Source organism: Spea bombifrons, chromosome 2 (assembly GCF_027358695.1).
Source record: "Spea bombifrons isolate aSpeBom1 chromosome 2, aSpeBom1.2.pri, whole genome shotgun sequence".
NCBI lineage: Eukaryota > Metazoa > Chordata > Amphibia > Anura > Pelobatidae > Spea > Spea bombifrons.
In genome coordinates this window covers 56,887,696-56,911,500 of record NC_071088.1, presented here as the reverse complement: position 1 = coordinate 56,911,500, position 23,805 = coordinate 56,887,696, and the positions used below count along the sequence as shown (strand labels likewise).

Genomic DNA, 23,805 nt, shown 5'->3' with positions numbered 1-23,805 from the left:
ACCTCAAATAGAGGTCTGACTATAAGACTAAGATCCAGATCCCCTGCAGCGCTTCAGGGGACCTGGATCCTCCTCTCTGGTAACCTCCGCTGCTGCCCGCAGACTTCAATGTGCGGCCCGCGTGAGCAAGGCTAGACTGGCCCTGCTCACTATGCAGCACGGTGTGTGCAAGCCGGCCGCCAAATAAAATTTAATTCAATTTTTTTAGGCGGCCGGCTTTTACACACCGTGCTGCTGAGTGGCAGTGCCTCAGTGAGGCTCTTTGTCCCGCCCCTTTCAAGATGTGATGCTCAAGGGGGCGGGGCTCACAGAAGATTTCCTCGTGCCGAGCAGAGGATCGTCACATAAGAGGAGAGAGGGGAAAAAAGGCGAAAATGTAAAAAAAAAATAGGAGTTAGAGGAAAGTGGACCTATTTTTAAGGGGGGGGGATTCCCTTGGGACATCATTAATTTTTCTCGTTGAAAATAAAACTTTGTTAGTTTAAAAAAAAATCCTGGCCCCTAAGTTTTTTTAGCTGGCTATTAGCCCAGACCTCTGATGAAGCTCTGAAGAGCGAAAAATGTCAGGGGGGCTACTTGTCTGAGTTTTTAATAAGCCTCTGTCACTGGTCATAATTGAATTATTTCTGTTGTTAGGACTGCAGCCATCAACAGTATGTATGACCTAATACCGTATTTGCTCGATTATAAGACGAGGTTTTTTTCAGAGGTTTTTTTTGCTCTGAAAAATACCCCTCGTCTTCTAATCGGGGTCGTCTTCTAATCAGACCTCAAATAGAGGTCTGATTATGAGACTAAGATCCATATCCCCCGCACCCCTGCAGGGGACCTGGATCCTCCTGTCTCCCCCCCCCATTTAACACCCCCCCACACACACACACTTACCGGTGCTTCCTGCTGTATTGCTGGGGCAGCGGGTTGACGTCCGCTGCAGCCGGAAGGAGGTGTGGCTAGCAGCGGGGGTTGTCTGCGTCCGTCGCGCATACCTTCCCCGACTGTCACTGGTGCCGCACCGGTGCGGGGAATTCTGATCTCTGACAGCCGGGGAAGGTATGCGCGACGGACGCAGACAAACCCCCGCTGCCAATACAGCAGGAAATTGGAAGCACCGGTAAGTAAGTGCTGGAATGCCTTATACCCCTATATGCCACTCTGGCACTTAGGGGGTTAAAAGGCATATTATGGGGCAGAGTGGCATATAGGGAGGTATAAGGCATTTCAGGACGCAGAGTGGCGTTAAGGGGGCATTTAATAGAACACTCTGCCTCCTGAAATGCCTTATACCTCCCTATATGCCACTCTGCCCCATAATATGCCTTTTAACCCCCTAAATGCCAGAGTGGCATATAGGGGGTATAAGGCATTTCTGGAGGCAGAGTGGCACATAGGGGGTCAAAAGGCATACCATGGGGCACAGTGGCATATAGAGGGTTAAAAGGCATATCATGGGCCACAGTGCCATATTGGTGTGGCAAGCCTGGGGGCAGATGTGCGTAACTGGGGGACAGGTTGGAAAATACAAGGAAATAAAAACAAAAAAAATATTTTTCTCAATCATAGCTTTTATTAAAAAAAATAGTTTACATGAATTAACATTTACTGGTAAAACTTTTTTCCTTTAGGGTCGTCTTATATTCAGGCTTTTTCTTTTTTTCCTAAGTTAATATTCAGATTTTGGGGGGTCGTCTTATAATCAGGGTCGTCTTATAATCGAGCAAATACGGTATTAGTGTTACACAGCTTTTGTTACAGTGACATATACCTTTCATGGTAGGACTGGTGACACTGGTGTTTTTAAAAATCTGTTTTTGGTTATACCTTTTAATAAACATATTAATAAAAGTTATGTTTCAGGATGGGGTTATAATAAGGGTATTTTGTGATCCCGGGAATGGGATTGGTTAGTTTATTTTTGTTGAATAAATCATGACAGTGTAATATGTCATGTGTTGTTCATCTGAGGTTGTGTTTACTTAATTTTAAGACCTACTAAGGAACAGATGATTTTATTAATCCTGATATGTAAAACCATAGAATTCAAAGAGCTTGCACTTTTTCTTCCATTCAACTGTATTTAAATATATTTGTGGTATTTTGGTCAACTCCTTTACTGACAGTTGTTATACAAAAATCATGTATTTATTTTTTTCTTTTTATTAATAGTAAATGTTGGAGTTAAAGGGGTATTAAAAGAAAGACCGATCTGTCCTTGAAAAAAATTATGTAAAATGTGTATGGCTGCAGTAAAATTGAAAAAAAGGGAATCATTACTAAATAAACATATCATAAAAACATAAAAAAAGTTCTAGGTTTTGGAGTACAAATTACCCTCAGTAAAAAAAAGTGGATAAACTACTCAGAGAGCATCAGGAGCATTAAGCTGCCCCTTAAGTATTTACACACTATGTGTTTTACACATATTTACAAGGACTCTCCATGGCTGATTTGCCACGTTTCACATTTACCTAGGGCACGTATACAATTCCCAATGCTTTTATGCCTAGCAGCACTGTTCAGGACTTCACTATAAAGGCATCCATTTTGCCCATTTGCACTCTATTCTACTGTTGCATACCCGGGAATTTCCCAGCTCTGGGAGCCAGGGACTGTCCTGCTCCATGTGTCCACTTAATTCAGTTTATTCAAAGACAAAACATACATATTACACGTAAGGTACACAGAGCAGAGAACACAACCATCAATAGCCTAGCCAATCGTGTACAGACACAGCTGTTGTGTACAGTCAATAATTGAAACGAAGGCAATCATTCATTAACATGAAACATAGAACAAAGATGCAACAGCAAAACATCAAATAATTTTAGGGGTGTAAATAGTGGCTAGGTGGAAAGAAATAAAGCAAACATATTAAGACTAAAGGGACCAGGACAGTGGGGCTAAGGGTAATTAATATTCCTTCTCAATACTGTCAATAATGAAATAGTCTTTCAGGATGCTGAGGATCAACATGAGACAGTCTTGAAGATTAACCTGTTACCAACTCAAGATCAGTTGATAGCAAAACCCAAAGCATCCTTAACACATCACATCAGATACCTAGCTTCTTCAATGCCACCTCTGAGTGGGTTCCTGAAAACAGTCCATACAAAAGTGAGCCCTAAAAGAGGAACTTCTTCAAGTCAAAGTAAGGGTTAACTCGACTGACCTGACGTGACTTCAGTTGCATGTCTTCACATGTTAACACTCCTTGCCTGAAAAGTGCAAATTTGTCCCCTCAGTTTTAAACCCCAAGATACCCTATTGACTGGGGGGGTTTACCGCCCTCTTCCCTACCCTGTGTGTCTATTCCCATTTGACCCAACTACTCACGGATACCCCCCCCCCATTCCGGTGCTTTGGGATGGAGGGAGGTTTGTTTGCGACCAAAGACTTACAAGATAAGACCGTTGACAGGCCAGGTACATCATGGTAGAAAAATGCCCTCATGTTGCCACAACTGTCGAGGCACTGCTGCTGTCTTGTCAGAATTCTGGGCAGACCAGTAACAGTGACACTAAGCCCCCTCACGGGCTGGGCTGACTGCAATTTTAGAGGTTAATATTTGTTTCTACACTAAATCACTGTCAGTGCTATGCTCCTATGAAGAACTAGCATTGAAAGAGTTAAAAAATAATAGTAAATAAAAACTGCACTGATCTACAAGTCAAAGGCACTTCCAGGTCAATTGGTTCAATTGGTGTTAAATCACATTCAAATTATTAATACAAAATAAACATTACTATTTGTTTAATACATAATTATTACATGATAACTTATCAGCAACACTTTAGGTCACTGATTATTGATCGGTATCAATATATATTTAATAAAATCCTATTTGATTGCTGATTATTGACCCTTTAGGTTACTAATAATTGTATCTGTATGTGTAATGAGAGCTCCAGTAAATAAAAATAATATTCAAATGCCAAATGTTAGTGATGGAACGTACACGTGCAATAATACAGTGTGTGACAAACAAAGATACTACCAAAAAAACGATAGTGATAAATAATAAAAAATATACTTCCCTGGGGGCGTGGCCGACCAGCAACTAAGATGGACGCATAAGTCCTATGCTCCCGCACATCGCGCCCGTTAATAAGCTCCGGTTTCATACAAGGTCCCTCAAAATGGGCAAACATTCTAAACTTTACACCCCGAAATCGTCAGGACCCAAAGAAAAGTCAGCACTTACCTCCGTGCGCTCCTACTTTAATGCATCGTCGGATCAAGATTCCCGCGACTCTTCAGACAGGCCGCTATCTTCGCCTACAAGTCCTGTTAGTGAAGCAGATGTAGAGGATCAACGCACCTCGCAGCCACCTCGTGCCTACTCGGTGGAGCGGTAATGGCAGGACAAGCTTGATTCCCTACCTTCCAAGGACAACATCACGGCGATCATCGACCACGCTACGCAGGGCATACACGTGAGCCTCTCTGCCATACAAGCGGACATCCGCCATATTGGGGACGCGTGGCTTCCTTGGAAGATACACATCCGAGGATCTGCAAGACAGTAGACTCGCTTAACTCACAATTGCGAGACCAAGCCGATGACACTGTCATCCACTTTGACAAAGCACACAGAGCCCTCCGACAGAGACCCACGGGAGCGGCGCCTCCCCGAGACATTATCTGCTGTCTGCAAAGTTATCCTTTGAAGGAAGACATAATGCGCACTTACAAAGGCAATGCGGCCTGCTCCTGGGACTCACACCCCATAACGCTTTTCCAAGATCTCTCACCACTCACGTTGCAAGCACGGAGGATGCTCCGTCCCGTCACGCAAGCTCTACGGGAGGCTAACATCCCCTATCAATGAGGTTTTCCATTTGCCCTGTTGGTCCGCCGAGGCAATACTACTCATATTATTCGACATGCCAGCGACATACGCCAGTTTACTGAGGCCCTTGGTTTACCTGATTGCGAGGTCACTGACTGGGAACCATCCTTTACTACGCCAGCGACTCTCCTAGATCCGTCCCAGGAATGGTCCCCCAGACCACAAAGGAGAAAGCGGCACAAGCAACAGGACACCCCTTGAGCGGGGATACCCACTCGGTAGGGTCTCACCCTCTCTGTCCTCTGGAAGCTGTACCGTTATGACGGCCACAGACAGACTTTTGTTTTGGATTGTGGGCGCTATGCAGCACCGATTCGCCTTCTGATGACCGGGGTACTTTCTATACCTATTTTCTTTCGGCTGTACTTTTCCATACATCTCCACTGCACCGCACACTCACAAGCCTGCACACACGGTCCTTAACTGCATTGTCAAACGTTGGTCCTATACGTTGTCTCGAACGCACTTCACCGCTGTCTCCAGTGGGGTGCACCTGAACACGCTCCCCTGAGTCGGGGACCACTTCCCCAGGGCTCGATGGAGCGGGATGCAGCTCTTTTCACCCTCACTGACTACACCTACTGTCACTACCCTTGGTAGTGGTTCCTAGCTGGTAGATTTGCTCTACCCCCCTGAGCATCCTTACTTGACCCTTTTCCTGGGTTTAAGTATCGGGTTCTGACCTTTCCTAAGGTAATCTGGCTCAATACTCGATGCTACGGCATCAAGCATCGTTGAATGTGATTACTGTTGTGGTTTTGTTTTGTGTTAATGGTTTTTCTTGTTTATTTTTCTTTTGGCTCCAGGGGTGACACTGTCTAGGCGGGGTTCCTACAGATATCCGCCTCATGGTCCCTGATCTAATCAAATTTACCTCACTCAATGTTAGAGGTGTGGAAGTTGAAGAATTTTGCTGATTCTGGATGTCAGCACAATGATCTTTACCTCATTGCTTATTCTGCTGATAGCAGATAAGATAACACTACAATCACCTGTCTACCTCATTTCTTAGTTTACTTATGTCTTGTTTGTGTCTCGGAAGAATGTGTACATATGGTATGTTTTCGTGTGTTTTCTTTGCTCTAAGTGCCTTGTTGGAAAAGAATCAGAGTCCGCCACGACAAAGGACAAGTTGTCCCTTTCTTGACCTTCTGTAAGTAAAGATTTCACATGGCTGGGGGGGGCTATTTTTTCTTCACCTCTTTAAACCGTGTGTGTCAGCAAATCAAAGTAAATATACCAACAGATGGCTAGACAATATGCTAATAACTGTTTGCGCTTCTTTGCCTATATATTGTTAGAAAATTAAGGAGGGGGAGAGAAGTCTGCGAACTGGACTCTCCCCTGTGCGCACTTGAATAAAGAAGCTCTTGCTTACTCAACTCATTGAACTGGTGTCGTCAGATTTCTTGCTGACATTCACAGGTTTAAATAAGCCCCAACAGAGATCGAAAGTCCTATACACTTTGCAACTCCAAAAAACTCACGTCGCCTTTCTGCAAGAAACACATTTTAAATTTACTAAAGAATTCCGATTGACAAATAAATATTTCCAACATGCCTTTCTGGCGAGTGCTCCTGAGTCGAAGACGAAAGGAGTTGCCATCCTCATTCATAAATCCCTTCCATTTAAGCTCTTGGATATCTGGAGGGACCCTGAGGGCAGTGCCATATTTCTGAAATGCTACTTAGGTAATCAAAGTCACACTGGGTAACGTTTATGCACCTAACCGTAACCAGACTTCCTTCTTATGCAGTATGTTGAATAGATTTGGTTCATTCCAGGAGGGCATTAATGTTTTTGGGGGTGATCTCTGTTTTAGCCTTTCTTCAATTGTTGAACTGCTCCAAATTATATGAATATAAATGTACGTGCACGGAGAGAGAAATAAGACACACGACACACTCTGGGTCAGGTCCAAAATCACTCTGCTTTATTTTGTTTATATTATAGATTATATAGTCCCCGGAAAGAGGGGCGTCAGGTTACGTAAAACTTATTAATTGGTTAATCCTGAAACTATGCGGAAATAGGCAGAAAGGAAGAAAACAGTTAGAAGCAAATATTAGATACTTTCCTGCAACTAGATATAGCCAGGATGGCGCTTGCGGTTAGTAAAATATAGATAACTGAATACACTGCTACTTGCGTCTCTCACGTATCTGCGTGAGGTGTAACCCTTTATTGGTCGAGGCCAGCTTATATTCATTAAAGCAATAAGCGTTTCTTGCTGATATATTCTAGTTCCATAACAGTCCCCCCTTGAATATACGATGGCCGACTGTCCCTAATCCTGACAGATCCTACCGGACATAATCCCGCATCCTCTTCACCTGCAGTGGCGACAAATTATCCCTATTGGATAAAATCCCGGTTTCAGGTCTTGGACATGTCCCTCGGATCCATATGTCCCTACACGGGGCGGGGATTACCGTCAGGGGGAACTATCGAACTAAATGGTGTTTCATAAGAAGATGCAAAGCTTGGCATCGTGTCATCGTACATAAGCATTAACGGGGTAGTCTCGCCTACTGCCAGCATTTTATCGCATAGACATCGAAGACAAGGGACTAAATAATCACAATAATCAGTAAAATTATTCCCAGCTGGACCAGAGCTTGTTTCCATCCTTTGAGCCAGCCAAACCATTCGGCCCATGGATGATCGATTCCGGAGTTGCGCTTTAATTCGTCTCCTAGAGAATTTAACTTTTTAATAGCCACGGCCACTTTTCCGTCGGGGCCTGTATTAACTGGGATGAAAATACAACAAGTTTCTCCAATTATTTGACAGACTCCACCTTTTTCTGCCAGAATCATATCTAATGCCATACGATTCTGAAAAATCATCTGGGTTGCAGCCTTCAATTGATCTGAAAGTCCTTGGAGTGCATCTCGGGTGTAATTGACAAATCTCTGCTGATTATAATAGATATAGTTAATCCAGTCAACATTTTTATTTATTAGAACAATGGGAAAAATGGATTCGAAACCAGCGGCTACTTGATCTCAGGCTTTATACTCATCTGGGACCCCCCCTAGGAACTCCTATTGCATCTATATACACATGGGGGTCGAAGCTTCCCTCGGGGGCTTTTGAGACACTGCGTTTCTTACGGAACAGGGTAGACTGGGCCTCAACAGCTTCTGGCTCTTCCGACATTATAAATAACGGCATTATAACTTTGGCCAGTGCACATTCACCAGTCCAACTACCTTCTAATCTGGTGCGCAGTTTCATGTCTCCACATAGCCAATAGATGTCTTGATTCTGTGTGGGGGAACCGGTCAAATTGCTGTATTCAGCACAATTACCATTAGAGAATTTACCAAGAAATTTGCCTGTTCCTTTGGTGTTTGAAATACAAATGTGCCAGAATATATAGTAATTCCTCCGTTGAGCTTGGGAGCCTCGATTAATAGAGGATATTCTCTTTTCCATTTCTCACATTCGGTGAATTTGTTACTGGTATTGGTATAAAGACTCAATAGACATAACAGTGACTGTAGGGGTACTGTACCCAGATGTGAACGGGCTCTACCACACACATAGCAATTGGACTTATTGTGCTTAATAGCAGAATATTGCATCCACTCGAGCCATAGATTAATATCATTATATCCAGTTTCTATGGCTACAGTATCATCATAAATGGGATTCGCTATAGCTATCATACATTGAATGGCGCGCAGGGCATTATATAGAATTTCCGGTGGTTTTGAAACTGGTTGGTTTGATGGTTTACCTTGTGGCTCTTTCCATTCTCAACTATTGTACATATCTTTAAGATAGAAGGGGGCCTTGACGCTCATAAAATCATATTTGTAAATCACGAAAATATATTTTCGAGCATCAGTTGGCCGGGGATTCTCTATAGTAAGGGTGTATCGTTGGTTATCACCAGTTCCGGTGGATATGAGAGTCATTCGTGAGTGCAATGATTTACCATATTGATCTTTGAGGGCTAGGGCTTCAGGGAGCTTATATCCCCATTTGGTACCTGAATTAGTTATTACAGAGCCCCAATACCTACAGTTGTCCCCCCATTGCCCTCCAACATAGCATATGTACCCAACACATTCTCCTATTTGAACATCACAATACCCGGGGTCAAAATTGTCGGTGGTATCCCCTTCTTGTGTCATCACACCGGTATATACATTGGTGTAGCGTTTAGAAACACAATCTATAATGTGACAAAATTGGAATAAGTATATGGCTACTGTTGTGCTACTGGAGTTGTACCAAAAAATGGGAGGACCTGCTTGTTTTGCATCTCTCGTAATAGCTACCCGACCCCCCTGGTGACTGATAGCTTGGGCTGGTTTTCCCCATGTATGTTGGAAAATAAAATATAATAATAGTGGGATGCACAGAATATGCATTCTAGGAGTCATTGATTGGAGGGTCGTATCCTTTGACTCTCTTGCAATGCGATGCGTGTATCCAGGTGGGTTTCCCTTCAACTTTTATTGAGGTAGAAGTCGTTAGTAACACTTGAAAAGGGCCCTCGAATCTCGGCTCCAGGGTAGATCGGACGTGTTTCTTCACGACCACCCACTCTCCAGGCAATAGAGAGTGAGTACCTTCGAAGATATTGGGATCTGGAATAGAAGAGAAAACTTGGGCATGTATATTAGATAATTGAGTAGTCAAAGCAATAACATATTTTGCCATTGTTTCATAATTCATTTGCAACTGTTGTGGGAAGTACTGTCCTAGCCTAGGGCTACTTCCAAAAAGTATTTCGTGTGGAATCAATTTGTGTGATGCCTTTGGCGTATGTCTGATAGCAAAAAGTACGATGGGTAGGCACTGTACCCAATCTAGACCAGTCTCTTGTGTCATTTTCAACATTTTTGACTTGATAATGCCATTTAGTCTTTCCACTTTCCTGCTACTCTGGGGTCTGTAGGGAGTGTGAAAAGCAAGATGTGAACCTATAATCTTCCACACTTCTTGGGTGATATTTGCAGTGAATGCAGGTCCCTGGTCGCTTTCTATGACCTCAGGGACCCCAAAGCGACAAATAAGTTCTTGAATAAGTTTCTTGGCGGTAGTGGGTGCGGTTTGGTTTCGTACTGGATAGGCCTCTGGCCATCCGGAAAACACATCGACCACTACCAGTACATATTGAAATGTCTGACACATCGGCATTTGAATGTGGTCAATTTGAATCCGTTGGAAAGCGTATTGAGCATTTGGTAAACATTTGGATAGTGTAGGTTCTATCCTTCCGGTATTGCACTGAGCACAGATTAAACATGATTCGGTGGTTCGTGCTAGCATCGGGGTGATTCCTGGTGCGATCCAGATTTTGTCGATAATCTCCTTCATAATGGTTTTAGACTGATGCGTCAGTCCATGAGCTAGTGATGCGACTAAAGGATATAAAGTCCGGGGTAAACAAAGATATTGGCCTCTGGCCCAGGCTCCCCGCTCATCCTTAGATGCTCCTTCTTGTATCCATTGATTTTGTTCCTTGGTTGAAGCTTGTTGTTGTAATTGAATTAAAATATCCCAGTCTAATTCCATTGGTGCTTCCTTGGTCACCGTCATTAAAGGGACCGCTGAGTCTTCATTGAGGGCTGCTTGCTAAGGCGTTTCCTTTTGCTTCCATAGTGTCAGCCCGTGAGTGTGCCTTGACTTTGATCTCTGCAACTTGTTTCGGGAGTAGGGCCGCAGTCATCAAAGCTTCAATTGCTTTCCCGTTCTTGATTGGAGTCCCTGCTGCGGTGATATAATCTCTTGCCTTCCAGATGACTCCAAAATCATGTACAACTCCGAAGGGGTACCTGGAATCCGTATAGATATTTGCGGTAGAATCTTTAGCCATAATGCAGGCCTCGGTGAGGGCAGCTAGTTCAGCCTCCTGAGCCGACTGAGCCGGTCGTAGAGTACTGTGGTGTCAGTCGTAACCGCCATTCCCGTATGGAAGCGACCCTTGTCATTGGCATATCTGGAGCCATCCACAAATAGGGTCCATTCTGGGTTTGAGAGTGGGGTATCCTGTATGTTCGGAGGCGAACCGACTTCCGCTTGCATCATGGTCAGACAATCATATGGGTTGTCTTCGGGTGGTACATCTGGAAAATCGACATTTAATGACTGTGTATGCCACAGTAGCTGTTCCTGAAGATCTTCTTCTGTGGCTAGATCAATAAAATCCGTAGACGGAATATCAGTATACTCCCCCCTTGGAAGTGGAAGGAGGGCAGCCGGATTGAGAACATTGCATCGTTGAATAGTAACATTGTCGGGCAACAACAGACTCCCTTGGAGACGAAGAGCAGTGAGATGTCTGGGTTGGGTCTGTTGTAAAATAGCTGAGATGTCATGTGGAGCTAGAATTGTCAAGGGATGTCCGAGGACAATATCTGAAGTGACATCCAGAAGACAGCTGGCAGCGTGAATAGCTCTTACACAGGAAGGCGTCGCGCGAGCAACTGGGTCCAATCGTTTGGAGTAGAATCCGAGGGGACGATGTCGACCACCGCGCATCTGAGTAAGAACGCCTGTGGCATGGCCTTGCCACTCCATAACATAGAGATGGAACGGAAGAGAATAGTTCGGAATTCCTAAAGCTGGAGATGAGGCAATCATTTGTTGTAGAGCGTCGAATGAGTCCAGTGCCTCTGGTGTTAAATAAAAAATTGCTGGTAGTTCTCGAGGTATACAGTCATATAGTGGTTGCATTAGAACAGAAGCGTTGGGAATCCAGGGACGACCCAGAAAGGTCTGTAGCTGATGTGGAGTTTCTGGCGGAGCCAACTCCAGGATGGCCTTTTTCCGTGCCATTGTAAGGTGTTTACAGCCTTTGGTAATACAATGTCCCAGAAAAATCACTTTTTGAAGGCATAACTGTAGTTTCGATTTGGAGACCTTACAGCCAGCTGTAGCTAGAAAATAGAGTAGGTCCAGGGTAGTTTCTTGACACATGGATGGGTCTGGAGCACAAAGAAGTAGGTCATCCACGTATTGCAGGAGCTCAACTTCCGGGTGAGCGTCTTGCCATGAAGAAAGCACAGAAGACATAGCTTTGCTGAAACTGGCGGGCTGTTTTGAGCTCCTTGTGGCATCACCGTCCAGGTGTATTGCCGACCAGCATGTGTGAATGCAAAAAGATATTGACACGAAGGGTGTAATGGAATGGAGAAAAAGGCATTAGCAAGATCAATTACAGTGAACCAGGATGCCGTAGGTGGAATACTGGATAGAAGAGTATGTGGATTTGGCACAATAGGGGTATCCAGAACCGTGGCTTCGTTGACAGTGCGTAAATCTTGTACCATCCTGTACACTGGAGGTTGGCCTTTGATCTGCTTCTTTTTGACTGGATACAGCGGAGTATTGCAAAGAGAAGTAGTAGTTATTATTGCACCGGATTCTAGGAGTGCAGCTACTTGAATAGATATTGCATCTAGTTGGGCCACTGATAAAAGATATTGGGCCTTGTATGGAAGAACGTTAGGATCCTTAAGCACAGCTTGTACTGGTGGGACGTTGAGTCGTCCAATGTCCATAGGTCCAGAGGCCCACAAAATAGCTGGAAGATTGTCAAGCAATTTGTTTAGAAAGTCTGGGGGCTCATCTTGAGGTGGATCATGTATTACTGCCATAAGCATACAGGTTTCTTCAGGGGCGAGAGCAGTATTGAGAGTGACAGTTCCATTGTCAGTAAAAGAGATATTAGCTTGGATTTTGCTGAGAAAATCCGCTCCTAGAAGATTGAAAGGGCAAGTGGCACTGACCACAAATTGAGCTAGAGTAGATGAAGGCAGATGTATCGAAGAGCTTGTGACGGTTAAGGGGCGTGTGAGTGGGTTGTGTTGAACCACGCCTTCTAACCCACTACAGGGGAGTTGTATATCAGATAACCAGGATGGGTGTGCATCCGTCTCACAAAGCACGCTACGAGCAGCACCAGTGTCAACAAGAAATGAGCAAGGTTTTCCGGCTACATCAAGAGTGATCTTAGGGGAAGGGCCGGAAGGAGGGGCGGAGACGGCCATGCAAATAGAGTCCCCCTCCTCCATTTGCTCGCCTATTTCCTATGGCTGAGGAGGAGGAGGTGGAGGAGGAGTGTTCTGGTTCTGGTGTTTGGGCTTAGTTCTTCTTTGGGGTTTAGTTATTGGTTTCGGTCTAGGTAACTTTTTTCCCTTTTTAAGTACCATACCGCTGTCAGCATCGGATTGGGTCAGGCAGCTGTTGCACCCTCGGCCGTATCTATTTCCTCCCCTTCTGCACTGTCGTCCGGGCCCATCATCATTAACGGGACAGTAGTGCTGGGTGTAGGTACCGGGGGTGTAACTACAGGAGGAGTGGGTGGAAATAGTACTGCTTGAGGTTTTTCTAGTGTTTTGCCTTCCTGGAGTAGTAGGCCTTCCTCAGCCTGGTGTTGGGCCGGAAGCATAACAGCACTAGTAGATATATTTTCCTTCTTTGTTTCCTCACCGCTTGCCATTATCATGATTGGGACCATATGTCTGGGTGCTGTAGTCTGGGTAGGTAATACAAATGTGCCATCCGGATTAACTACTGGGTACAATGACACTGTGGGAATAGACATAGAAGATAACGGAGCCGGAGGTAGGCCAGAATTTTGGGCGTTGTCAGTTAACAAAGATGGCCCCGATGCCTGTACCGGATATAACATAGAAGGCGGGGCAGGCAATTGGTGGGGATTTTCCACTGAAGACAGTTGGTGAAGTGCGTCACAAGATGGCGCTGGTGTCTGTGTCAGACACGGTAGCCGGAGTAGACAGGGGGCGACGGCTTCCTGACGTCATTGCATTACAGGCTGGGCAGCTCCACCCCTTGTTCGACGACTCGGCGCCATTATAGAGCGGTGGCGTATGAGACATTGGAATTTTACACAGATATCTTGAGTGCTTTTCATCATATATTTCTTCGCCATCTAACGATTTAAATTCTTTGCTACAATCTAGCCAGATTTTAACAGTATCTTTCAATCCGTCGTCGTCTAATTTTCCTGCTTTTTCATTTAGGAGGTTTTGCCAGGTGCAAATTGATAAGGTTCCTCCTCTGGGTACTTTTGTTTTTCCAACTTAGATAATTGCTTAATGTATCTTTTCCCTCGTCTGTCAGCAACTAATTGGGAGGGCGTACAGAACCCACTTGGAACGCTGTTATCGTTCCCCATTCCGCAACGGTATCGTAACCTTGTCCGCAACCGTCCGAAACCTTCTGAGCGAGGCACACACACACTGTAGTAATATTATGCACTGGGGACAGGCGACTGGGCTGTCCAAAATAGTGTTAGTTTTACGGCACCGTCTGGGATCAGAGCAACTGGGTTGATCAGGTGTAGACTTGAAACACTTTACCGATTCCTTCCTACTACAGTGTGCTTGCCAGAAAAGGGAGGCACCACAGTTCAACAAGTGACTACGACAGTATATTTACATGGGGTTCTTTTATTGCCTCTCGAGGGTGCGTCAACCACCTGAGTTCCCTCCTCCAAATACACATGTGAGTAACGAGAGACACACAAGGTAGATAAGAAACGATCTTACCTTGTAACTGGGCTGCAGTCCCAGGGTCCAATCGTCAGCTCACGGGGTGAACTCTCCCCGGGAGGGACCTCCGACAGGTACGACTTCCTCGAGCCCCACGTTGGGCGCCAACTGTTTTGGATGCTTTCCAATAAAGCCTTTCTTCAATTGTTGAACTGCTCCAAATTATATGAATATAAATGTACGTGCACGGAGAGAGAAATAAGACACACGACACACTCTGGGTCAGGTCCAAAATCACTCTGCTTTATTTTGTTTATATTATAGATTATATAGTCCCCGGAAAGAGGGACGTCAGGTTACGTAAAACTTATTAATTGGTTAATCCTGAAACTATGCGGAAATAGGCAGAAAGGAAGAAAACTGTTAGAAGCAAATATTAGATACTTTCCTGCAACTAGATATAGCCAGGATGGCGCTTGCGGTTAGTAAAATATAGATAACTGAATACACTGCTACTTGCGTCTCTCACGTATCTGCGTGAGGTGTAACCCTTTATTGGTCGAGGCCAGCTTATGTTCATTAAAGCAATAAGCGTTTCTTGCTGATATATTCTAGTTCCATAACATCTCAATATGATTTTAGATCCGCATAGGGACTCCTCCACTCACACTTCATCTATCCCCTACTCCAACATTAAAAAAGTTAAACGGTCGTAAAGGTGTGGCTATTGTGCTTCACAAATCGCTTTCCTTTCGCCTGTTGGATATCTGGAGGGATGCAGACGGTAGAGCCCTATTCCTGAAAGGTTTTGTGGGTAATCAGAAAATTACTCTTGGCAATGTCTATGCGCCCAATCGTGGCCAACATCTCTTCCTCTGCCGTATGTTGTCTAAATTTGCGGACTTTCAGGAGGGTATGGTTGTCTATATGACTCTTGACCCTCTTAGGGACTCCTCAGCACAATCCTCGCACATACCGTTTAAACACATTAAGAAAGTGAGAAGAGCCCTGCATGCCTGTCAATTGGTAGATGGCGCTCGCAACATCCACATGGGAAGGATTACACATTCTACTCTGCGGTTCATAACCGTTATACTCGCATAGACATGCTCTTTCTCTCCCATCATCATTTATTACACTTACACTCGTCTGACATTGGTATACGCTCGTTTAGTGATCATGCCCCTGTCCTCCTCTCTCTCTCAAACTGTCTCAGTCCTTCCGCAAACCCTGGTGCTGGCGGCTCAATGAAAATTTGCTTGATAATCCCTCATCCTTAGCTGACCTTTCGGACCACCTTACTAACTATTTTAAAGATAACACCTCTGATGAGGTTCCCTTTCCCACAGTTTGGGAGGCGCATAAAGCCTTTATCAGGGGACACCTTATAAACCTTGGTGCCACCCTTAAGAAGCTACGGCTAGCCGACATTACAGCCCTGACTAACCGTATCCATCGTTTGGAGCAATCGCATAAGGTTACGTTAGACGCGACTACAATGTTGCAATCGCAGGCTTTGCGGGAACAACTGGCCTCCCTCCTGGACAGTAGGGTAAAGCGGTCTTATTTATTGACTAGGAAGCAATTTTATGAGCTGGGGAGATGGCATCACAGCAAGAGCCCCCAGATTGCCCTCGGTTCAGCAATTGGAGGATCGGTGAGCGCACATCACCACAAGTGCTGCCATATTGCCCCCAGTTGGCACCAATAGGGGAGGACGTCACCACAGCATGGCCATTTTGGCAGAAATTCCCCGTTGAGTTATCTCCGCAGAGATGCAGATGAATTAGATATCAGATTAAGGATTAAATAAGAAGATGCAGAAACTGAAGAGGTCGGCAGAGAGTAGGGAAAGTGGCCGGAGCGTGAGAAAGAGCGAATGAAAACGAGTGTGAATGTGGGAACAGGCCAACAATTTTCAGTTTTTGCTAAACCTAATGGGCATGGAGCGAAATCCGTTGCCCGAAAACAAATGGGCCAAAAACAAACCGGAAAATGTGTCCAAATTCTCTTTTACCCTTTAGCACATGTCTATTCTCCATTCCTTTTTTGAATGGTTATTACCACATTATTTTACAGTTCATTCAAAGTACACTTGCTGGTTCATTTTAGTACAGTGCGGTGTCTTGGTGTTCTGAAAGGAAAACAGCTGCTGGAACTTAGCCGAGAGAACTTGAAAAGTGTGTTTCCTGAAGAGGGGGGCCATGTATTCACTCAGCTAAATGCAGTGCGAGCAGCTCTTGGGGTGAGGCATTGCCTATTGTTCACAAAAATACCCATATAGGATAAAGGATACGAACTCTAATTATCACTTAATCTAGTTTTTGATTTTTTTAATTTACAGTACCACGACTACTACGTTATTTTCCCACAGCATGCACACATTTTTTATCACTTTGTAGCGGACAGTCATTTCTTCATTCTTCTTTTTAGATATGATATCCGGAACAGAGAACTAATACGCTGTACAAAACCTTTCCTACTGAGTGAAACCAGGCGTCAGTGAAGTACTCTAATATCGATGGATTTATGTAATCCGCAAAAATATTAACAATGGGTATTTTCTACTTAAATTCATTTATGAAACCTACCTACAGCTTGTGGATATTGATCAAAAGTTATTTTAATCTGTAATACCACTTCATGAGTTTATTTAGGGAATAAAAATATATGTAGAAAAACAACAAATTCTTATTTAATGAAATGCCCATCCATAAAAAATAAAACCAAACCACATAGAAACCCCATGCTGGACTTTCTCTGTTGGTCTCTTACCACCACCGAACGAACCTACAGTATATCCCTTTAGCAATCTGATGACAAAGGGGGATTTTTAATCAGTTTCCTTATTTATGCACTTTGTGATATAATCCTTCCCACTGATTGCTGTAATTTTACAGGAAATATTTCTGATTTACTGTATCCCATTACACCAGAGACTGAATTATGTCCCCTTTATATTCATCTCCACTCCCTCTATAGCCAAAGTAGCCAGTATTCACACACAGCAGAATAGTGCAACTCAATGCAACATTATATGCTGGTGTCCCTTCTTCTTGTCCATTTTAAAGCTGCATATCCTTCACTTTACTGATGGTGCACACCTACTGACCCTGCAAGACCCATTCTGAGCAACTGTCTAGAAGACTAGTGTGCAGGGGAATGTGTTTCTCGGGGCGGTCCTCTCTAATGACGCGGATGCTCAGCTTTCTCCCTTCGTTACGCCGATGCTGGAACGCACTCTAATGAAGCCATACGCCGGTCTGCCTTCCCAACATATGTCTTAAGTCATACATAAAGAAGAGGGTGTATCACGTAAAACCAGGAAGTGCCCAACCAATAAAAGCTGGCAAGATACCAATCAGGAACATAGATACGTATATTTTATCGTTTGTGTTATTTCAAATGGACTCCATATCACAACTCTCCTAAGGAAGCAAAACCTGCGTTTTGCAAAAAACATGTTGAGACTGAGATCATTTGGATTCTTATATTATTGTAATCTAGATCATCTGGATTCCTATACCACCAAGTGGATGTGCATAACATTTGGTTGTGCCAAAGTTTGTTGTAAGTGCAATTTAATTTCATATTTTCACTGTGATATTGCACCATTGGAGTTCTGTTGATTTTCCAGATTTTTAAGGAAGATATTAAAATGAATGTTTACTGTGTCCTATGCTTGTGAGTATTTTTTATTATTTTTTTCCTTAAAATATTGTGTTTATACAATATTGCACCATGATTGTCTTATTTTCCCCATATTATTCAGGACCAGCTCAGCTCCTTATTGGAAACCCCTTCCAGTGTTGCCACAGCTCTCCTACGTACACTGTTTCCACCTGCCCCTACCTTAATGCATGGTGGATAAGCCCTTCCACATTGCTTGCACCAGCACCCCACTTTTTGAGGCTGCCAAGAACAGTCTGGTTTATTGCTAGAAATTCAGCCATATGAAAGAAAATATGAGCAGCCCCCATTTGAACACAGGGTGACAAACTTAGGATAATGCAGACAGTCTACGTAATGTGGCTTTATTTTTAGTAGTTTCATTAATTGGGTTATCCACTTAACTAATGTCTGATTGATACAGTAGTGGATGAAATCACTTATTTCTTATTGCCCCATGATGCCATTCGATTGTTTATAGGAGTCTTCATAAACCGTGGTGACTTCATGTATGAAGCAATAGTAGGAAGAGCCTGAGGGGAGGGGGGGGGGGGAAGAACTGTTAGTTTCTACTATCTAAACATGTAATACTCCCTTATCCAAAGCACAAGAAACTACTCACTTCAAATCGGTTCAAGAAATCTTGAAGGTTCTGGAAGTGTTGCAAACAAGTAGGTTCCAGCATTCTGTGCTGATCCAGAACATCATACATCACAAAGTCAACAAAGGTAATCTGTGAAAATAAACAAGACAATCAAAGTCAGGGTCTGCTGCCTATTAGGAGTGAGACCAATAAAAAGCACTTACAATTACACAGGTTTCCAAATGGTAGCCAGGAGAATCCCTTGGATGGCAGCTAGCGAAATACTATATGGTAGTATGTGATCGGGGATGTGTTTTAGCACAGGTAAATTATGAAATAGACTTGCCTTATCTGCTGCGAACCAAGACCTGCCTCCAAGGAAGCGAGAAAAACGGCCAAGGGCAACAGGCAAATTTTCAAGGTACGAGCCCTTCAGTGTTTCCTGGAGAGAGAGTAAAACAGCATAAATAAAACTAAACAAATAATAGCTTATCCCTTTACCCTTACCCAAGACTCACAAATTGGGGGTCATAAGCAATTCGAACTAGACCCATCCGAAAATCCATGGCTTGGTTTTCGAGCAGGGAGATATTTATCTTCTCTTTTTCAGTTTCACCGCCTGGAAAGAGTCAGTTTATTGTGAAAGAATAGGAAGTCTGTCTGTAAATGACGTTAAGAATAGTGTAAAGACTATTAAAAAAGGTAAAAAAAAAAACAAAACAAAAAAAAACAGTACAATAATTGAAGAAATATCACCTACTAGAACACTGTATTGAAGACCATCTATCTCCTGTGTCATTTTACTTAAATTCATATTTCCAGCTCGTTCTTCTACCAAAGTATAGGCATACATAAATATTTTTTAAAAAAATCCTAAAATTTGTCATGATCACTCATCAAGACTGCAAGGAAGTCTGTGGGGATTTGTAACAATGTTTTATATACATAGACACAAATATGGAAAAGAGAATGTGACAAAAAATAAATAAATCTGCCCCTTCTAAATATATATATATATATATATATTTGTCCTCAAAATTATTTCCACATTGTACCACTCAGACAGTTATTTAGCAATTGTTATATGTACACCCTGGGGCTGCACAGATCCTGCATGGAGAATTACACTGTGCCAGCTTGATTTGCTGTAAGCTTCCTGCTCTCTTGCTTGGCACTACGGTAGAATGTTTGAGTCCATGCAGCATATGTCTGGAATAGAAATTACTTCCCCCTCTGCTGAGCATGACCAATTTCAATGTTCAACTCAAAAAAAAAAAAACAAAAAAAAAAAAAATTCAATTGGAAAAGTTTATACAGGTAGGTTCATATCAAGGTGACCAGATTAGAAAATATATATATATAGCACGGGCTGAACAGTAGCTCACACATTCCATGCTTGCTTGCAATATAGCGCAGGATTGTGTTACTCTGAGTCAGTTTGACATCTCCATCCAACAGATACGGTAGCTGTAAGAAAATAACTTTTCAGTTAGGAATCCATTCAAGTCTAAACACATATAAAGTTTAATATCAACCTGGCACAGTAACTTACATTAGGGAAGTCCAGGCCTAAAGTCTCCTTTCCATCCAACCACTGACTCCTGTCATAATCCGGTGCTATCGAAAAAGGATATAGTAAAATCAGTCTCATTGTTTTTTGCATGTTTTGTAAGATCTTTTTTTATTTAGATCCGACAGAGGGAAACTATAAAATAAATGTGTTGTATCAGTGGTTCAGCCATGCCAGGATTGCATTGTTAAATGCACAATTTCCATTACAGAGCAAACTACTTCTGTAAGCTAAACACTGAATGGTTACTTGTAACAAACTCTACTAAATCTATACAAAGTATGCACAGTGCCCCCACCTGGACCATATCATAGGCACAGCACAATGCTTAGATATCCACAGCCTACTGCCAGTAACCAGTCCCAAAACAGCACCATTTGTCTTCCCAAATATGAGAAGGGACCCGCTCTACATGCATTAAGCATGCAAAAAAAAGGTGGCCAGAGTACCAACCAGCCCTGCAGAATACGCCACCGACAGCACCTCGTATAAGAAAATGGGCCATCATTACTAACAACGGTGCACAATTTAGGACTATACGAAACACGCTATGTCCGTGCGAGCCCATACACATTATCTAACCAGTAGCGATGGGAAGTTCGGATTAGTAAAGTGAATCGGATCATTTCGAGTCGTTCACTGAAATTATCCGATTCTTCGGATCACTCAGTGTGACTCACAGGAGTTACTATTTCCCAGTCCCTCCCTGCAATCACACGGACGATTGGCCCCGCCCCTTTTATTAGAGTCTATGAATCCTCCTGCCTGCCTACTCTGGTGATGTCACTGAAGGCAGAGAGTCGTTCAGAGAATCCTTCAGAGACTCTCACTCTTCAGAGACTCTCACCGACACCGCTATTTATTTATAAAAGTAATACAGAATTAATCTTCACTGCCCCCAGGATTAAAGATTCCCCTTAGTTTGCCCACCTTTACCTCTAACTGCACCTTAAGTTAACTTTATTAAAATAATTACCGTATTTGCTCGATTATAAGACGAGGTTTTTTTCAGAGCAAATGCTCTGAAAAAAAACCCTCGTCTTATAATCGGGGTCTGACTATGAGACGACTAAGATCCAGATTACCCGCAGCTGCAGGGGATCTGGATCCTCCTGTCTCAACCGGTGCGGGGAACTCTGATCTCTGACAGCCGGGGAATGTCTGCACGATGCACGCAGACAACCCCCGCTGCTAGCCACGCCTCCTTACGGCTGCAGCGCGAGTCTACACGCTGCCCCAGCTACATGACAGGAGACTCAAAAGTACCGGTAAGTGGGGCGGGGGGAGTGTTAAATGGGGGGCATAAGGCATTTCTGGAGGCAGGGTGCTCTGTGAAATGCCTTTTAACCCCCTTAATGCCACTCTGCCTCCAGAAATGCCTTTTTAACCCTCTATACGCCACTCTGCCTCCTGAAATGCCTTAAACCTCCCTATATGCCACTCTTCCCCATAATATGCCTTATAACCCTCTAAGTGCCAGAGTGGCATATAGGGTTAAAAGGCACATCATGGGGCACAGTGGCATATAGGGGGTATAAGGCATTTCTGGGGCAGATGTGCATAACTGGGGGGCAGGTTGGAAAATAGAAGGAAATAAAACCAAAATATTTTTCTCAATCATAGCTTTTATTAAAAAAATAGTTTAAATGAATTAACATTTACTGGCAAAACTTTTTTCCTATAGGGTCGTCTTATATTCAGGCTTTTCTTTCTTTTTTTCCCTAAATAAATATTAAGATTTGGGGGGTCGTCTTATAATCGAGCAAATACGGTACATTAACCCTCAGTCCTCAGCATTAAATTAACCCTAAAGACCCCATTAACCATAACTGCCCATAAACTAACCCTAAACACCCCATTAACTATAACTGCCCCTAAATTAACCCCAAAGACCCATCAACCATAACTGCCCCTAAATTAACACTTAAGACGCCATCACCCATACCAACTTATTAGGTAATTTATCTGGAGTATATGCAATTAATTTAGGGGCAGTTATGGTTAATGGGGTCTTTAGGGTTAATTTAATGCTGATTACTGAGGGCTAATTTAATTAATTTAACTGAAGGTGCAGTTATATTTAAAAAGGGGGGACTAAGGGGAATCTAAATCCTGGGGCAGTGAAGATTATTAATGTATTGATTTATAAAAGTATGGTATCAGTAATATTCGCTGAATGATTCGAATCTCTGTAAGATCCTGATCCCTGTAGGATTCGAATCATTCCAATCTTTGAACGACTCTCTGACTACGAGTCATTGTTCCGCTGTGAATTACCGTATTTGCTCGATTATAAGACAAGGTTTTTTCCAGAGCAAATGAGACTACGCACCGGGGACTCAGAAGCTCCGGTAAGTTTGGAGGAGGGAGGGGGAGGGAGTGTTAAATGGGGGGCATAAGGCATTTCCAGAGGCAGAGTGCCTTTTAACCCCCTTAATGCCACTCTGCCTCCAGAAATGCCTTTTAACCCTCTATATGCCACTCTGCCCCATAATATGCCTTTTAACCCCCTAAATGCCAGAGTGGCATATAGGGGTATAAGGCAATTCTGGAGGCAGAGTGGCACATAGGGGGTCAAAAGGCATATCATGGGGCACAGTGGCATTTAGAGGGTTAAAAGGCATATCATGGGGCACAGTGGCATATAGGGGGTATAAGGCATTTCTGGGGCAGAGTGGCAAGCCAGGGGGCAGATGTGCATAACTGGGGGGGGGCAGGTTGAAAAAAAAGGAAATAAAATATTTTTCTCAATCATAGCTTTTATTAAAAAAAAATGTTTACATAGTTTACATGAATTAATATTTACTGGTAAAACTTTTTTCCTATAGGGTCATCTTATATTCAGGCTTTTTTTCATAAATTCATATTCAGATTTTGGGGGGTCATCTTATAAATCGAGCAAATACAGTAATGAGCTGTAACCTGATCCCAGAGTCTGTGTCTGAGTGCTCTGCAGCTGACTCACTCTAGGATCAGGTTACAGCTGCATGATTCACAGACTGAACTGCTACAAATGAATCGTTCAGTCTACTGAACCGATTCATCCGGATCACTAAAAAGAATCGGATCAAATGAACGTTTCGTTCATGATCCAGACATCACTCTCACACACACACTAACTACTTTACGCAGAGGTAAAATCAACTCACCGTCCCCTGTGACATACAGTTTGTCTTCATAGGGAGTCTCGGTATATTCCAGCAGAAGACGGATAGCATGAGCCAGCTATAGAAAAAAACCAACATGAGGGGGAGGGGCTTCGGTATCTCCGAAAACGTCAATTACACACACAAATCGTTAACTATCACGGTATAACTTACGAAATATATACACATTTTATATACAATATATCTATTTATGTCTTACCCCTCGGATGTCCCAATATCCTAGTATCAACATCGTGAAATTTACGCCTTCAGATGGCCGAGAACTCTCAGCTCTAAGTGAAACTGCACAGTTAATAAAGTCGATTACAGATCATGTGATATCTGGGCTCTGAGCCAATCAGGCGAAAGAAAGCTGAAGCCAAGCTGCCCCTACCCCCAGCTGCCTCTTGGCTTCACCGAGAAGCGAGTCTGTTAAAAGTAATTGCGGCAGGATTACGGATAGATATAAGTATTACACGTACTGGTTTTGTTGTTTTCTCCTGGAGGTTAT

The 23,805-nt window shown here is 43.3% G+C and overlaps 2 protein-coding genes across 2 annotated transcripts in view; one reads left to right on the top strand and one right to left on the bottom strand.

Moving 5' to 3' along the window:
- The window catches only part of EPS8L3 (EPS8 like 3), a 98,379-nt gene extending 81,423 nt beyond the window's left edge, over positions 1–16,956 (top strand). The window contains exon 20 of the mRNA XM_053454303.1: positions 16,760–16,956. Coding sequence (XP_053310278.1) covers positions 16,760–16,765 — 6 coding nt within the window. The 3' untranslated portion in view covers positions 16,766–16,956. The remainder of the gene's footprint in view (positions 1–16,759) is intronic.
- Positions 16,957–18,343: 1,387 nt separating this feature from the next.
- Positions 18,344–23,577, bottom strand: GSTM4 (glutathione S-transferase mu 4). Its single transcript, XM_053454327.1, has 8 exons — positions 23,515–23,577; positions 23,298–23,373; positions 20,131–20,195; positions 19,964–20,045; positions 19,097–19,197; positions 18,925–19,020; positions 18,618–18,728; positions 18,344–18,528 (listed from the first exon to the last, which is right to left on the bottom strand). Exons 1-8 carry the CDS (start codon positions 23,545–23,547, stop codon positions 18,436–18,438), a joined length of 657 nt encoding a protein of 218 aa, XP_053310302.1. The 5' UTR covers positions 23,548–23,577; the 3' UTR covers positions 18,344–18,435.
- Positions 23,578–23,805: the final 228 nt, after the last annotated feature.

Bases quoted from the DNA above. Each gene is read 5' to 3' on its own strand.
- GSTM4 (XM_053454327.1), bottom strand. From the start codon at position 23,547: ATGTTGATACTAGGATATTGGGACATCCGAGGG. The intron at 20,196-23,297 runs GTGAGTTGATTT...CTTTTTCGATAG, and splicing joins ACTGTATGTCACAGGGGACG to CACCGGATTATGACAGGAGT. The intron at 19,198-19,963 runs GTGAGCTACTGT...GACTCTTTCCAG, and splicing joins TGCAAGCAAGCATGGAATGT to GCGGTGAAACTGAAAAAGAG.